The sequence below is a fragment of the Poecilia formosa genome, unplaced genomic scaffold (assembly GCF_000485575.1).
Source record: "Poecilia formosa unplaced genomic scaffold, Poecilia_formosa-5.1.2 Scaffold619, whole genome shotgun sequence".
Taxonomy (NCBI): Eukaryota; Metazoa; Chordata; class Actinopteri; order Cyprinodontiformes; family Poeciliidae; genus Poecilia; species Poecilia formosa.
Window position 1 is genome coordinate 58,758 of NW_006800558.1, and position 16,435 is coordinate 75,192.

General features: G+C 45.7%; 2 protein-coding genes across 2 annotated transcripts in view; one reads left to right on the plus strand and one right to left on the minus strand.

The window, feature by feature from the left end:
* Positions 1-2,787, plus strand: part of wdr75 (WD repeat domain 75) — a 20,342-nt gene extending 17,555 nt beyond the window's left edge. The window contains exons 18-21 of the mRNA XM_007541595.2: positions 13-72; positions 1,341-1,490; positions 1,582-1,673; positions 2,065-2,787. Of these exons, the coding sequence (XP_007541657.1) occupies positions 13-72; positions 1,341-1,490; positions 1,582-1,673; positions 2,065-2,284 (522 nt within the window). The 3' untranslated portion in view covers positions 2,285-2,787. The remainder of the gene's footprint in view (positions 1-12; positions 73-1,340; positions 1,491-1,581; positions 1,674-2,064) is intronic.
* A 5,237-nt stretch (positions 2,788-8,024) lies between these two features.
* On the minus strand, positions 8,025-16,375 carry slc40a1 (solute carrier family 40 member 1). Its single transcript, XM_007541596.2, has 8 exons — positions 16,033-16,375; positions 15,870-15,937; positions 15,076-15,235; positions 14,789-14,904; positions 12,706-12,832; positions 12,308-12,553; positions 11,343-11,978; positions 8,025-10,668 (listed from the first exon to the last, which is right to left on the minus strand). The coding sequence occupies exons 1-8, from the start codon at positions 16,067-16,069 to the stop codon at positions 10,358-10,360; spliced, it is 1,701 nt and encodes a 566-aa protein (XP_007541658.1). The 5' UTR covers positions 16,070-16,375; the 3' UTR covers positions 8,025-10,357.
* Positions 16,376-16,435: the final 60 nt, after the last annotated feature.

Sequence of the window (16,435 nt, forward strand, 5' to 3'; positions counted from 1 at the left end):
TCTCCTGTACAGGACCTGCTGACCTTCAGCACCAGAGCAGAGGAGGAACGGCTGATGACTGCAAGCAAACAGGTGAGCAGATACCTGCTCTATCTGCCTGGAAAATGGAGAGCATGACCTTTAATCTCCATGTTAACTCTAGAAATGATAGCATATACGTAGCCTTTATTGCTAACTTTGACTCAATTAGCTTTACTTAAAGAATCCCAGTCCTATCCACTCTTTACATTATACTTCACACGTACTGATCCTGTCCAGTTATTGAGTTGTAATTATCTGACCACCAGGAGACGCTCACAGGATGTTGATCTTTTAATGTAAAAGCAGTAAATTTCACCCCATTGATCCCAGTTTACATCCAGTATTCAGAACTAAAATCCATCTAAGAGACACAAAGTTTGATGTTCCACAAACTCTCCTTCATTTCCTGATGCTTAGACCCACCTAACGTTTTCCAACATGGCGGCTAACATGGAAGGACATTCCATTTGGTAAAATTATCTTAATAATTCAAATTTGTGCAACTTTATGGTAGATGGGAACACAAACAAAAAAACAAATGCGTCAGAATAATGCTACAATCACAGGAAATGGAAGCAAAACAGCAAGTACAAAATGTTGCAAACTCCTGCCACAGTCCGTTAGTCCTCCAGACCACTAGAGGGAGTCTGGAGTCAGTAAATCTGACGTAAACATGCTGCTGCTGTATAAGGTTAGGAAAGACTTGAAGTATTGCGCAGCTTTTCTTTCTGCTGGTCGTCCCGTCTTTCCTGAGGTTCTGGTCCCAGATGATCTGCTGGTCGACTCCCCCTGGTGGTCTGGAGGACCAACGTTTTCTGGAGCCACTTCAGAGTTTTATACTTCCTGTTGTTTTGGTATTTTGCTTTTATTTCCTGTGTTTTCAATATTTTCTGCTGCATCTTTTTCTGTTTTTTAAAGTTAACACTCATTCCTGTGTTTGCTGCCGCTTGAACCTGTCAGCCACCGTACTTTAGGAAATGAGCCAAAAATATTAAACAGACGTAGAAAAAGAAAACGTTAATTTTCCCAGTGAGTTCTGCAGCTTCATGCTGACGGAACGACGATGGTGTGATCCGTTTAAGATGATTCTTAAATTCTGGACGTTGTTCAGATATTTCTCTTGGTAAAACTCAATAAAACATTTTAATTGCATTTTAATGTAAAAACAAACAAACAAACCAGTTTGTCTGCAAAGCGTCTTCATCTCCATGTTTGATGGGAGCCGTCCTGAGTAATGAGGCTGTTTGTGTCGCCCCAGATGTCCGACCCGGTTCTGTTCTCACAGCATTTGCATCCCCGTCTTTTCTCCTCCTTCGCAGCTCGTGGTTGACGACAGCGTTGCCATGACGCCCTTCCAGCTGTTGCTGGGGAAACGCCGACCCCACCACCAAGCAGCGGTGGAGGATCCGGCGGTCAGACCGCCCGCCGACCGCCCGGTGCCGCCTGGAGGTTCTGCTGCTGTCAGAGAGGTCCGACTTCCTTCTGCTGGAGGAAACAGGAAGTAGGAAGTAGGAAACAGGAAGTAGGAGCAGGTTGACTGACGTCTCGTTGTTGTTGCAGCTGCTGCAGAGTCCGGCTCACGTCCTGCCCGCCGCCGCCGCGCTTTGCTCCGTCTTCATGGAGGCTCTGCTCGGCGTCGCCACGGAAACCAGGTCAGAACCAGAACTGATTACAATTTAAACATTTAGAAATGATTAAATGGTAAAAATTGTGACTGGGATTAATGGTTTCTCACAGCGTGTTGGTTCAGATCACATTCGGGGATCTGAACCATAGATTCAGTTACAGAAACAGGAGCAAACAGCCTGAAGGGAAAATTACTGCAGTTTGTTACATTTATCTGAAACGGTGAGACTAAAAGTGATCCAGGATCTGCTGACGAAGCGTTTGGGTCCGGAACCTTCTGGAAGAACCGGTCCAAACAGCCAACAGAAAGTTCAGCATGACTCGGCACAAAGAGCTGCTGCAGCATGATCTGCTGTGACTCGGCAGTCTGGGTTGTTTTTCTGCCGAGTCATGCTAACATCTCCACCGTTCCTCCAGGGAAAACGAAACCTCAGCGGGAGAAACGCCCAGCGACCCGGAGGAGGAGGAGGAGGAGGAGGATTCAGATCAGGAAATGGAAACCAGAGCAACACGGCCAGAGAGGGGGCTGCTGGAGACGGACAGCGCCGACCCGGTTCTGAGCAGAGCCCAGGTCAGGGAGCTGAGGCGGGTCAGGAAACTGGACCACAGCTGGTTCTCCAGCCTGCTGGACTCCTGAGCACCAGAACCAGAACCTGGGAGCGGTTCTGGGTTTCCTTCCAGGAAGGAGAAGCGACAGGAAGCTGGTTCTGGACTTGGACGGGTTCTGATCCAATTCTTCCTGTTGGCTCCATCGAGCCGGTTCCGTCTGGTTCTGATGTTTATTTTATGACTCCTGAAATAATAAACCTCACTGATGGTTTGTGCTGATCAGGCAGAACATTATGACCAGCGTTATAGCCATGTCTGGACATTTTAGTAGAAATATAATTTTAATGTTTTTTCTGTGTAGACATCTTGATGTTCTGCAGACTGTACCTTTAAGAGCCTTTGGCCATCGCTCTCACTGCATCTCCACTGGTCATAATGTTCTGCCTCGTCCCCGTGACTCAGATTTTACTAAACATGATTGCAGAGAACTGAATTAGTTTTTTCCTTAATTTTCTTACAGAAACAAGATTTTAATTGTTTTGTTTCCTAAGAACAGAAAAGTTTGGATACATTTTTTTTATTTATTCCAGTGAAATAAAAACTGAGCTTTCCTAAAACCTGCTGACTCATCATCTGGCTTTCCCCGCTTCCTGTTAAATAACATTATGGTGAAGATTCCATCGTCTTCCTCATCAGAAATCAGGTCATCAACACTTTAGTGAGCTAAATATTTAGTTTAATATTCAGTTAAAATTCTTTTTTAGCCTCAAATTAAATATTTAGCTTACTAATTATTGAGTTAGTTACATATTTAGTTGACTATATAGTTAGCAAGCTAGATAAGTATTTAGTTTGCTGACTTGCTAATATTTTGCATATTTAGCTTTATAACTAAATATTTAGTTAATTTTTTTGTTTCCTAACATGCTAATGTAAACAGTAAGTTAGCAAAAATAATTGTTTTGGTTTGCCAGCTTAGTTACCAAAAATAAATATTTAGCCTCTGACTAAATACTTAGCTTTAGCAGTGCACCGACTTAGCGGTGCCGATTTCCTTAATTTTAGAAGATCGGTGATCTGCAGATTTTCACATGTGAAGCTGATCTTATCTTGGCAAAGGTCTAAGAATCAACCTCTGTCCTTTCGCTCTGTGGTGAGAGGTTTACTGACAGACTGGTCTGTTATATCTGCACGTTAACAACAGTGACCTGTGACCCCGCCTCTCGCCCAAAATGTTCGCTGGAGAGGCACCAGCACCTCCCAACCCCACTAGGAGGGAGGAAGGAGAGAAGGAAGGAAGGATGGATTGGACAGAACTGTTCTGTTCTGTCCAGGTTCTGGTTCTGACTGTGGAACCTCTGGAGATGATGATGCAAAGAAGGATTCTTCATAAAAGCTAGTAAATTATGGCCGAATCTAACCGTCCTCTTCATGAGGCAGAGCGTCTTCAGTCAGAGGCTCCTTCAGGTTCAGTGCAGTACAGACTGCTACAGGAGATCCTTCCTGCCAACAGCCATCAGCATCAATGGCTCTGAAGAATTTTCATGAGCTTCAATTTCATTTCCCTTTAAGATTTATAAAGTATTTTTGAACTGAATTTGAATTTAGCCTGAATTTTTTAGTTTATAGCTGACATGGTAACATTAGCATGTTAGCAAAATAGTTTGCCAACTTGTTAGCAAAATGAATATTTTACCTCAAACTAATAAATATTCTGCTCTCTGACGTCATTTATTACCGCATAAATAACATCTGGAAGATTAACTGTGTTTTTTCCTTCTTATCTCAGGCTAAATAACCCAAATGATTAACTTTTGACAGTGTAGCTTTACAAATGGCCGCCATTCCTTCCTGCTGAACTCATCTGATGATTTTGTTTTTCTGTAGAACCGTGAACTCGGTCGGACCCAGCTGGGCTTAGAAACCCTGATTAGACATTTTCCCGTTTTCTTTGTCTGTTTCACTTCCTGCCTTCAGTTCAGTTTATTATCTGGTGGCTTTTACTGCAGCTGGTCATCAAACCGGGTGGCGCTGCAGGTGTATGGTCTTTATCGTAAAGCTGCTCCCAGCTGTCATAAGCCAACAGAACAACGTTACCATGGTAACCTGGTCCGACGCAGGTTACCATGGTGATCTTTATCTATTTGAGGGTTTAACCTGGACCCCAGCTGGTTTGGTTCAGGGAATGTTGTGTGAATGTAGCCAATGGACGGCAAACGGATACACAAAGAAAGGAGTTGGGGATTAATCTCAGAAACTTTGGAAGATTTTCTGGGTTTCATTAGTTGAAAATATTCAAAGTTTGCATCTCAAGTTTTTTCTAGAAAATATTTGATTATAAAATTTCTGAGTTTTTCTAATTTTTTATTTTTGGAGCTCAGGAATTTGAATTTTTTTCTTGAAAATGTGTCAGACCAATTGACCAAAAATTGTAGTTTTTGGCGGAAATTTACTTTTTTTTTCTTACATACCATCACGGCAGATCGCCTGAACGACCATTTCGCATTTCATCCGACTTTCACGTTGATGTGACATGATTCTGCAACAGACGGAACCAGATGGTTTTTATCAGCCTCCTTCGTCTGGTTCTGATCCGGTGGCCATGCTGTCCATAGACATAATATAACATATATTATGTCTATGATGCTGTCGCTCTCAAACACTTTAAAACCTTCCAGAGATGGCGGCGGCCATCTTTACTGCCGGAAACAGTCGACCTGTTTACGACAGTAAACGGTTTGAACTTAAACTTAGAAAACAATGGGATGTTTCTTGGATAAAATTATTGGAAATGTTACAAAAAATGGTTGATTTGGGTCACATTCTGCTGATCTTCCTCCAGACTTTCCTCTACTTCGGGTTTTCAGCTGAACTTTAGTCTACATCTTTACGCTGACTAATGGCTGACCTTTGAACCCAGGGACAATATGGCTCCAGCCTGACCTCATTATCAGCAGCCTTATCGGGGCTGACTGGTTCTGGTGGAGGTTCCGGCTTGGTCCAAACCGTCGTCCTCATCACCTCATGACATGTCAGATGTTAGTGAGCTGACCTCTCATATTTTCAGAAATGTTTTTCATAAACAGGAACTTTTCTCCAGTCCCAGTTCCTGCTGCTGGACTTTCACCGCCGTCAGCACCATCAAATAATTTTATCCCAGTTCTCGCATCCAGTTCCTGCTGGTTTCTGCAGAACCTAACACCATGACGGTGCAGCTCCACAGCCCTTGGTTAGCAGGTCAAAGGTCATCACAGATCAGAAAAACACTGAAGGACGGAGGAAGCCTCTTCTCTCTAGAATCAAGATGGCGGCTGGACTGATGTTAGCGGAGCTGCATCTGGGTGAAAAACCACGTCCAGTTTTTATCTGTCAGGAGGCAAACTTCAGAGGATGTAACAGACGGAGTGATCAATTTTTACAAATAATATCTAAAAAGTGTGGCATGCATTTGTGTTTGGGCCCCGTTTACTTGGATGGTTGTTTCCATCTGCTCCTTTTCAGTAAGCAACACCTGACAGCAGGATGCATTATGGGAAAAGTGTGAGCCAGTGAGGGCTGTGGTTATTCATTCATTTATAAATGTCTGTTTAAAACTTAATATTTAATTACCATGGATATTTAGTTTATCAAGCTAAATATGCAGTTTGATAACATTAGCAAGCTAAATATTTACTGTATTTTCCGGACTATAAGCCGCTACTTTTTTCTAAGCTTTGAACCTTGCAGCTTATAGCCTGGTGCGGCTTATATGTGTATTTTTCTTCAACCACCAGGGGGCTCTTCAGCAGGAAGTGAATCATTGGAAGTCAAAATTGTAAATAAAAGAAGAAAGCGCCCATTAAAACGCTCCCTTTTTCCCTCATTTGTGAACAAGATCCCCAGATACTTAAACTCCTCCACTTGGGGCAGGACGACCCCCCTGACCCGGAGAAGGCACTCTACCCTTTTCCGGCTCAAGACCATGGCCTCGGATTTGGAGGCACTGAGCCTCATCCCGGCCGCTTCACACTCGGCTGCAAACCGCTCCAGCGAGAGCTGCAGATCACGACCTGATGAAGCCAACAGGACCACATCATCCGCAAAAAGCAGAGATACGATCCTAAGGCCACCAAAACGGATCCCCTCAACGCCTTGGCTGGTCTAGAGATTCTGTCCATGAAAGTAATGAACAGAATCGGTGACAAAGGGCAGCCTTGGCGGAGTCCAACTCTCACCGGTAACGAGCCCGACTTACTGCCAGCAATGCGGACCAGACTCTGACACCGGTCACACAGGGACCTGACAGTCCATATCAAAAGGCCCGGTACCCCACACTCCCAGAGAACCCCCACAGGGCTCCCCGAGGGACACGGTCAAACTCCTTCTCCAAGTCCACAAAACACATGTAGACTGGTTGGGCGAACTCCCAGAACCCTCCAGGACCCTGCTGAGGGTGTAGAGCCGGTCCAGTGTTACACGACCAGGACGAAAACCACACTGCTCTTCCTGAATCCGAGGTTCGACTATCCGACGGACCCTCCTCTCCAGGACCCCTGAATAGACCTTACCAGGGAGGCTTAAGAGTGTGACCCCCCTGTAATTGGAGCACACCCTCCGGTCCCCCTTTTGAACAGGGGGACCACCACCCCGGTCTGCCGATCCAGGGGAACTGCCCCCGATGTCCATGCGATATTGCAGAGTCGCGTGAGCCAACACAACCCTACAACATCCAGAGCCTTAAGGAACTCGGAGCGGATCTCATCCACCCCAGGGGCCCTGCCACCCCAGGGGCCCTGCCACCCCAGGGGCCCTGCCACCCCAGGGGCCCTGCCACCCCAGGGGCCCTGCCACCTAGGAGCTTCTTAACCGCCTCGGCGACCTTGTCCCCAGAGATTGGAGAGCCCAACCCAGAGTCCCCTGGCTCAGCTTCCTCAACAGAAGGCATGTTGGTGGGATTGAGGAGGTCTAAGAAGTATTCTGCCCATCGGCCCACAACGTCCCGAGTCGAGGTCAGCAGCACACCACCCCCACTATAAACAGTGTTGGTGCTGCACTGCTTCCCCCTCCTGAGACGCCGGATGGTGGACCAGAACCGCCTGAAAGCCGTATGGAAGTCTTTCTCCATGGCCTCTCCAAACTCCTCCAACGCCTCAGCGACCATCCGAGGCGCATGCCGCTTCGCCCGCCGGTACCAATCAGCTGCTTCTGGAGTCCCACAGGCCAAAAAGGCCCGATAGGACTCCTTCTTCAGCCTGACAGCATCCCTCACCGAAGGTGTCCACCAACGGAAACGAGGGTTGCCGCCACGACGGGCACCAACAACCTTGTGGCCGCAGCTCTGATAAGCCGCCTCAGCAATGGAGGTACAGAACATGGTCCACTCAGACTCAATGTCCCCCACCTGCCCAGGAACGTGTTCGAAGTTCTGCTGGAGATGGGAGTTAAAGCTCGGCCTCACAGGGGACTCCGCCAGATGTCCTTTTATTGCTTTTTGTGTTCTTGCATTCTTTTGTAATTATCTTCACATTAGTTAAAATGGTCTCAAAACAACAATATTATTGTTTATCACAGTAACTTCTGGGACAATTTATTGTCCAGCTAAATTTATCATCGTGACTCAGCCTTTTCTTAGCTCCTCTTTCCGTCGGTAAGGAGTCGAGTTCATGAAAGTCGGAGTCGAATCTGCAGGTCGTTCCTGCTGAACTAGACTCCTCCGCCATCACTGAGCGAATCCAGGTCAGTCTTTGTCTCTCAGCTCTGGTTACAGTCCAGTTTCAGCACTTTGACACTGGATACCTTCAGAGAGCTCACACACACACACACACACACTGAAGACTCGACACACAGCCTGGTTTTCATCCAGTTCTTTATTTCTGAACCTCTTCATCTACTGGAGTGTGATTTTTACACAAACCTGATTCCTTTATGATTTCACGCTCTTAACTAAAAAACTACAATACTGTATGTTTATATACAACACACACACACACACATATATATATTAAAGTAAAGGAGATTAGAGCAGGTGTTTTCAAATAAAATGCAATAAAAGCACAAATTAGCACAGAAACAACAAGATATAAAAACAGTTAAAAAACAAACGGTTCATATTTATTTCTATTCCTCTAAGCTAAAGTCGACTCAGACCTGATGTTAACATGGAGTTAGTGAGTGATAATCCTGACTAGGACTCCCTCGGTTCTGCTCCGCTCCGGGCCGGTTCTGATGACCCGGTTCGGTTCTGTGTGCGTTACGCGGCGGTCGGCAGGTTTCCAGTAAGGCGTTCAGACACAGACAGGAAGCGGATAAAGCTATAAAGTTTTATTTATAAGGTAAAGAACTGTTCAGACCTTTGGGGTTAAATATTCATTCGTCTTGATTTGCTCTGTAGCTTATATCGACCCGCATCGCCCAAAACCACAATAATCTGGATTATTCTGACCAGATTTAACTAGAAAAGGTTCCGATTCTGCCACAAATTCTTCATATTTTACCTCTGTGTCATCTTTTAAACCAGTCTACACTTGGTTCTAAAGACTTTCTGGAGTTTTCATTGGACTTTCTTTGCTTTTTTACTTATTTTCATCCCAGAACTCAAATAAAGTCCCAGTAAAAACATTTGTTCAGGTTCTGTTGGAGCCAGAATGTTGAGGTTAGCCTCATGCTCAGCTGAAACGGCAGCAAAGGTCCAAAGAAAGAAAAACCTCCAGAAAGTCTGCAGAGTTTTACTCAAGACCATCTAAAATTTAAAAGAACTTGATCTGTTTGGACCCAAAATGAAAAGCATTTTGGGTCCAAAGATTCTAAGTTTGACTTGATCAGCAGCTTATTTTGGTCTTGATCAATAGTTCTTCAGGCTTTCTGAAGCTTTTGGGTTTTTTGGACTCTGGCTGAGGATTATAACTGAATCATACAGGTTGAATTTTCTTCTGTTCATCTCCATGAGGGTCTTTTTTTTAAAAAAAGGTGTTATTGGCTCTAGCGGCCTTGAGACCAATAAAGGATGACCTTTGACATGAGGCAAAGGTCATCAGAGCGGGACTACGGCCTCCAGGTGTGAATGACAGCCTGAGCTGTTTCTAGCTTCAGGCTAAAGGAAAACTCTGTGAACTGCAACAAATTATCAACAGCCAAAGTCCAAAGAAAACTGTTGAGTCTTTTCTGAAGACCATTTCTTAAAACCAAGTTCAGGAAAACAAAGAACGACGAATCTGTCTGACATGAAGCTTCAGCGACAGGAAGTGGCGGCTGGTCAGTGTGGCTGATGGAGACGTTTGTAATTTGAGGAACTGGCAGTTTCTCCTGGCGAACGCGCTGCTAAGTGTTTATAATATGTGCCTTTGTTGTCTTCCACCGCAGACGACTCGTGACTGAGGGCAGACCGTGGTTAGTGGGCGGGGCTTCAACTTTGTGCAAAAAGAAACTAAAAAACTGAACGAGTGCCCGATGATCAGAGTGGAATGACAAACGTCAATCACATAAAGTGCCTGAGTAACGACAATCACAACAGAAATCACTGAAGAACTGAAACATTATTGCAAACTACCTGAAAAGACGATATTCTTCTCTTGTAATGGGAGAAAGAGCTCAGCCTGCCTGCGGTGGTGCTGCCACCCGCAGGCGCGGAGACGTACTGCAGAGACCTGGCTTCCCTCACTTCCTTTTTCACCAGACTTTGGTAACTAAGAGCTATTATTGCGGTGCGCGAGTTCTTGTTTGGCACAAGAAAAACACAATACTGCTGATAAAGTTAGTGAATAAATATAGTCGGACCCTTTAAGAGGCCAGAGAGTTTGGTTAAGTAGGAGGCGTCTCCGCAGCACCGGCGAGAGGCGTTCAACCCGCGCCCCATCGCCCGCTTCCCTGACCGTCCGCCGCCGCCGCGTACGGCCGGCCAACGGGAGGACGTCGTACCTCGGGTCGAATGGAGGAGGCGGAGCCTCGACTAAACTATGTGTTAATAAGCAAACCCCATCTTAGCTAAAGCTACAAGCTAGTTTTCTGTGACGCTAACCCGTCTATCCAGCATCAGGACGCTAACAGCTACAATCAGGACGCTAACAGCTACAATCAGGACGCTAACAGCTACAATCAGGACGCTAACAGCTACAAGCGTTGGTGTTAGTTGGGTGAATGAGAGGCAGGGCGGTCCGGCTGGGTCACAGTCTCTGTAATGGCGGCTCTACACGGTGGTGGGGGGCGAGGCGTCCGTCTCCGCCTTCTGCTCCGGCGAGCAGCACAGGAAGAGGCGGCTGCCCAGGCTCTTGAAGGCGAAGCGGAAGTACATGGCGTGACCCATGGCCACGAAGGACACGGAGATGATGACGAGCAGGCCGAAGGCCTCGGGGTTGGGCGCCAGGATCACCATGATGAAGTGCAGCAGGTCGAGGAGGTAGTTCATGGAGTTCTGGACGCCGTTGATCACGCCGCGCTCCGACTCGATCACGTTCTCCTGGATGAGCTGGGTCACGGTGAGGTCAAAGGACCACAGACCTGCAGGGCAGAGGAAGCAGCAGTTGGTTCCAGTCTGATTTACTGCCTCATTAAAGCCACTTCACTCTGCAGTGGCTCATTCTGGAACATTATTGGCTTCAAAGGTTGCAAATATGACTTCGTCATCCGGAGGAGATACGCGGCACGCCGACCCCACGGCGCCGCGGCAACGGCCGCTCACTTTATCAGGAGAGGAAGGAAACATGCCGACGCAGCAAACTGAATCCAACCAGCTCCAGATTATCAGGACAATCAGATTATTAATCTCTGACTGATTTGACTTTAGAATCTCAACATCTATAATTATTACAACTTTATTCTGGTAATATCATGACTATTAACAAATTACTGTTGTATTATTACAACTTTAAAATCTTTACTATTCTCTTATTCTAATTTCATTCTTCTTATTATTTTATTTTGTATATTTTTTCTCATATTACGACTTTAATCTTGTAATTAAAGTATTTTTTCTTGGTCTTAAAATAAGGAGTTTTTTTGTTTTTGCTGCTTTTTTTTGCACCAGGACCCACTGAGGACTGGGTCAAAGGTCGCCAGCCGGAGTCCACAGAGAGACTGGGATTAGCAGAGATTAAAGAAAGTCTGGCAGCTTAGCAGGAGAAAGTGAAGAAAGGATGAGGGAACAGCGGTTTAGGGAACGGGGATCTGCTCACCGACTCTTGCGGCGATGACGCCAGCGAACAGCAGGCTGACGGACATGTAGGACTGCAGCGGCGGCGGCTCGTGGGCCGGCGGCGGCGGCGTGGTGGCGTTGGTGCTGAAGGCGGCGCCCAGGCTGTGCTCGGCCTCCGGCAGGCTCTGCTCCCCCATCAGGTGGGCGTACAGGTCCTGGAAGGGCGACACGCTCAGGTCGAAGGGGCTTCCGGGGGCGAAGACAGAGAAGACGCACAGCAGGAGGCAGCAGAGCTGCGCCGTGCCGGAGATGAAGCCCGTCCGGATCAGGCCGCACTTCTTGCGGATCCAAGTGAAGGCCACGGTGCCGCAGATGCCGGAGATGGCGGAGGCGCCCATCAGCAGGCTGAGGATGGAGCCGTTGAGGCCCTGTGTGTAGGCGAAGCCCGTGGTGATGCAGTCGAAGCCCAGCACCGTCATGTAGAGGAAGGCCAGCGACATGCCGGCCAGGAAGATGTCCTGCTTGTAGTAGGCCACCCAGCCGGCCCTGAAGGTCCGCAGCGGCTGGCTCGCCGCGCCGCAGCAGCCCGCCGCCTCGCCGGGCTCCGCGGCGCCGGGCGCCACGGCGTCCATCAGCGGCTGAGATGATTCCTCAGGACTCTGGCCGTTCTCACAGTCTGTCAGGGAAACAGGAAGCTTTGGATCAGCATCACAAGTTTAAATTATGACAATAAAGGCTTAATACTACCAGAAGAAAGAGCTTCGATAAGAATCAGACATTTTCTCTGCTCTCTCTGATATCCTGATCTTTTCTTGTATTTTCGCCTTTTCCTCATAATCAAATCATTTTTCTCAGTCTGGCTGTAGAACTCCACAGCAAACTGCATGAATGGGACGAAGTGGTCGAGCAGGAAGTGTGTGTGTGTGTGTGTGTGTGTGTGTGTGTGTGTGTGTGTGTGTGTGTGTGTGTGTGTGTGTGTGGGGTCAGAGGTCAGGGCGCCGGTACCTTTGTGGGGGCTGAGCTGCTTGAGTTCGTGCTGCGGCTCCTTGTGTCCGGCCTTCAGGGCGAGCGCCGGCGTCTTCTGGTAAACCTTCCACAGCAGGCCGTACTCCACGCACATGGAGGCCAGGTTCCAGCCGGAGATGAAGCCGCAGCCCACGAAGTGCGAGCCGAACGCCATGATCTGGCCCACCAGCATGGGCGCCAGGATGTTGGTGAGCTGGTCGATGATCCGCACCGTGGCATTCATGTCTGCGGGAGGGGAAACGCCATTGGGTCAGCGGGTTCACCGCAGCAAATCTCTTAAATAGCTCAGAACAATCAGGAGGACATAAAGCAATGAGAGCGAGTCAGCAGCGCGGCGGTCCAAAGTCTGACACTCAGAGATACGAGCGGAAACTCACCGGCCAGGCTGCTGCTGTCCTGGCCGGCCACCACCACCACCCAGTCCCTCTGGATGGTGATGGAGGTGGCCGTGCTGGCCAGGTTGGCCACGTTGGCGATGCTGATGACCAGGATGTAGCAGACGGTCTGCAGGAGAAACACACCAGGATTTAACCCCTGAACTCCTCTGACTGCGGTTCAATCCTGACAAAGCTGATTTTTCCTACATTCATTAAATGCAACAAAACTACAAACTTCTGCATTAACATGTCGTCTGACGAGTAAAACTGATATTAAAAACCATCGTTGTGTTTCAGGAGGCGCCTGGTCATGTGGTTCTGTTGGTCATGTGATGATGATGCAGTGAAGGATTGTGGGATGTTTGAAGGAAGGATGTGATCACATGAGGAGGTCGTTAAGCCAACACGGAAATGCACAACAGAACACAACCAACCAGTATTTTAACACGATTAATCAATTTTACAGATTATTCTGACAACTAAATATTCTAATGACTAATCAATTATGACAACTAATCATTTAGTCTATTGATTCTGTCAATTAATGGATTTTTATGACGATTAATCAGATTAAAAAAACACATTCTGCACATTTTTTATTTCACTTCTTAAACCTTTTTATATAATATTGGAAAAACATTAAAAATGCAAATAAATAATTTAACTCTTTTTTAAATATCAAAATCAACAATTTATTGTTTAGAAAAGCAAATCCAGTTTTAACTCATTTTATAAAACTTAACATGAAATAATTGCTAAGTACTTGATTACGACTCTATCTTCATGTTTCTGTGCAGATTTTAACATTTTTGCGCAAAACTTTTCTTCTGCGTCGTTTTGCCTAAAAGCATCTCAGTGCTGCCCTCTGTTGGTCAAACGGCGCCTAAACAGTTAAATTCTTATTTCCGAACAACAGAAAAAAGTTTTTTGATAAGAAGTCATTACATTTTTTCACAAAGTTTAAAGTAATGGAGTTTATTTCTTTTATTATTTTTATTTTTTGGCCCATTTGGCCATGTCTCTCTTGGCTCCGCCCAATTTGCTGGGATTTACTTTAACTGAATATGAGTAAATATTTAAATGTTTGTAAATAAAAATGCTGATTTTTAAACTGTAAATGAAAGAACTGGAGCAGCTTTTTAAACTAAATTTGTTAAATAATTGAATATTATTATCATTCACTCCTTTATCGTGTATTTTGAAGGAAACTTTCGTTCAGGACCTGAAAGTTCTGCCAGTCAAAGCAAATATTTTTGACAAAAAGAAACTAAACTCAAAGGTCGAGTTCTGCTCTCCTGCCAGGTTATGCAAACCGACCAGAATCGATTTCTTTTTTTGGGGAAAAAATCTATAATTGTCTGTAAATAATTAGCAGGTAGCAGAAGGCGAACGCTGCAGGTCAGCTGCGCCGTAATAAAGGCGTCTTAACGACTCAAACTGACATGTTGTAAAACAAGTTTAGGGCTCAGCTGCTCCGGTCGGCATGGCAACAGGAATCTGTCAGCAGGCGGATCAGGGAAGGATTTTCCTCCGTTTTCAGTCACATGAGCAACCTGCTGACTGGGCAACATGCTGACTGGGTGGCCTTCAACTGGACACTGCAGCTTCACTCAGCGTCCCCCTCCCACACACTCACACACACACACACACACACGGCAGACAGAATGCCTTTGTCCTGACCCGGGCCGGCCTGCCGAGTCGGCACGCCTGCAGCTCCAAACCAAACAACCGGACCACCCGCCACACTTTTCAGTTTCTAGGTTCCGTCCTGTTTCTAGGTTTGCGGTCATTAACTAGGCCTGTCATGATAAAGTTAGCTGCAATAAACGATTATGTTGTTTTGAGGCCATCTTCAAATAATAAACACTTTAATAAATAAACAAACAACAGAAACAACAAATGAATTATGAAATGACTGGAAACAAAACTGAGACCAAAACTTCAGACCGAAAACTTTTATCATCCAGTTTGTGGTAGAAAGAGAAAACGGTAAATCATGCAAATAGAAATGATTGAGTTTTTATTTTATCATGTGATGAATTGATTTATTGCTGATTGATAAACTGTTTCCAGTGGATCTTACCAGAATCCAGCCATTGTAGAGCTCCACCAGCTGGGCCTTGAAGTGGAAAACCAGCATCAGCAGAACGCCGCAGGTGATGACGCAACTATTCTGGACCAGCAGCGACGTCTGGGCCACTGTGGAAACACCGGGCCACGTCAGACCGGACCGGGCAAAACGCTCCGACCCAAACACACCTGACCAAACCAAACACACCTGACCAAACCAAACACACCTGACCAAACCAAACACACCTGACCAAACCAAACACACCTGACCAAACCCATGTTGGGCGTTCAGACACTGACCTTTCAGCCGGGGGTTCCTGTCCACCCAGTTGCCGATGTTGGCACCCAGCAGCAGCACGGACCCGGCCACCACCAGGCCGTAAACGGCCGTGAGCAGCAGGCTGTTCCCGTACAGCTCCACCAGGAAAACGGCCACCGCAAAGTTCCACATCCGGTCACCCTGCAAGCAGACGCACATCCAGACATTTCATATTTCTACTTTCCGTCTCACTTTTTTATTTATTTACATTTCCATAAAACACATTTACATATCTGGCTGTAATTAGCTGCAAATCTGGAAACTCAACATTCAAAAAAATGTTCAGGGCCGTTTCCATAAAGGAAGCTTGATATGAAAATATATAAAGAACTTACAAACATAAACTGTTTTTCTACAATAATCACAGTTTTGTTCTGTGATGCATTTATTTTTCCAATGAAATGCAGAAGAAAAGGAGTTTCATGTTTTGTTTGAATCTAAGATTCTTTAGAAGCAAAAAATATCTGTAAAATAGTTTTTTTTTTGGAACAAAAAACAACCAACAGGACAAAACCTTAAATGACTAGTTCATTTAAAATAAAAGAAAAAGTAGTCTTCATGTATATCAATTTATAGACATATTTAAAGCGTTTTTTTCTTTTAGATAATATGATAAAGAATACTACATTTTTTACTTTCTATAATTAGACAGATTTGGAAACTACACAAACAAGGAGAACAGATATTTCTCTTTCAGGTGAACCAAACTGCCAAAATATTTGGTTTATTATAATAAATTAATCATATTTACAGGTAATATTTCAGCTCTACTCACCCATGTTGACAGTGCATGGCCCATGTAAATAAGAAACTTGGCTGAAGTGAAGAAATGTCTGATGGATTCTGAAGAGATATTATTATTATTATTATTATTATTATTATTGTTATTATTGCCCCTGGGTAATTACACAAATATCGTTGTATAAATAACATCTCACCAGTGCATGTCGCCTTCTTGGGTGCAGTAGTTTCCATTTTAAAGCGTTTTAAACAGCCTGATTTTCCTTCTTTTGTGCTGGAAAGGAGCGGACCCTCTGCTACCTCTGCGTCCAACCGTCGGCAGCAAGAAGCAGAAAAATCAAAAGAAAACGCGACGTTTCTCCCCTTTTCTCCCTTCCGAACTTAGCTAACACTGTAGCTGAAGTTGGAAAGAAATGTTCTTATGTTCTGACGGATGGGTTCGACCCAGAACAGACGGGGAATGGCTGCTTCTCTGTCCGGCTTCGGACCGTGGCTCCGTCCGCTCTCCTCTGCTGCTCTCTGTTTACGTCCCCGCCGTTACATATACCCACGCTGTGACGTCACCATTTGCATGGGGGCACAAACAAACGCGGTGCACTC

Coding starts and splice junctions, on each gene's coding strand:
- slc40a1 (XM_007541596.2), bottom strand. CDS start 16,069: ATGGAAACTACTGCACCCAAGAAGGCGACATGCACTG. Junction 15,938..16,032: donor CAAGAAGGCGACATGCACTG/GTGAGATGTTAT, acceptor ATATCTCTTCAG/AATCCATCAGACATTTCTTC. Junction 11,979..12,307: donor GCAGCTCAGCCCCCACAAAG/GTACCGGCGCCC, acceptor TTTCCCTGACAG/ACTGTGAGAACGGCCAGAGT.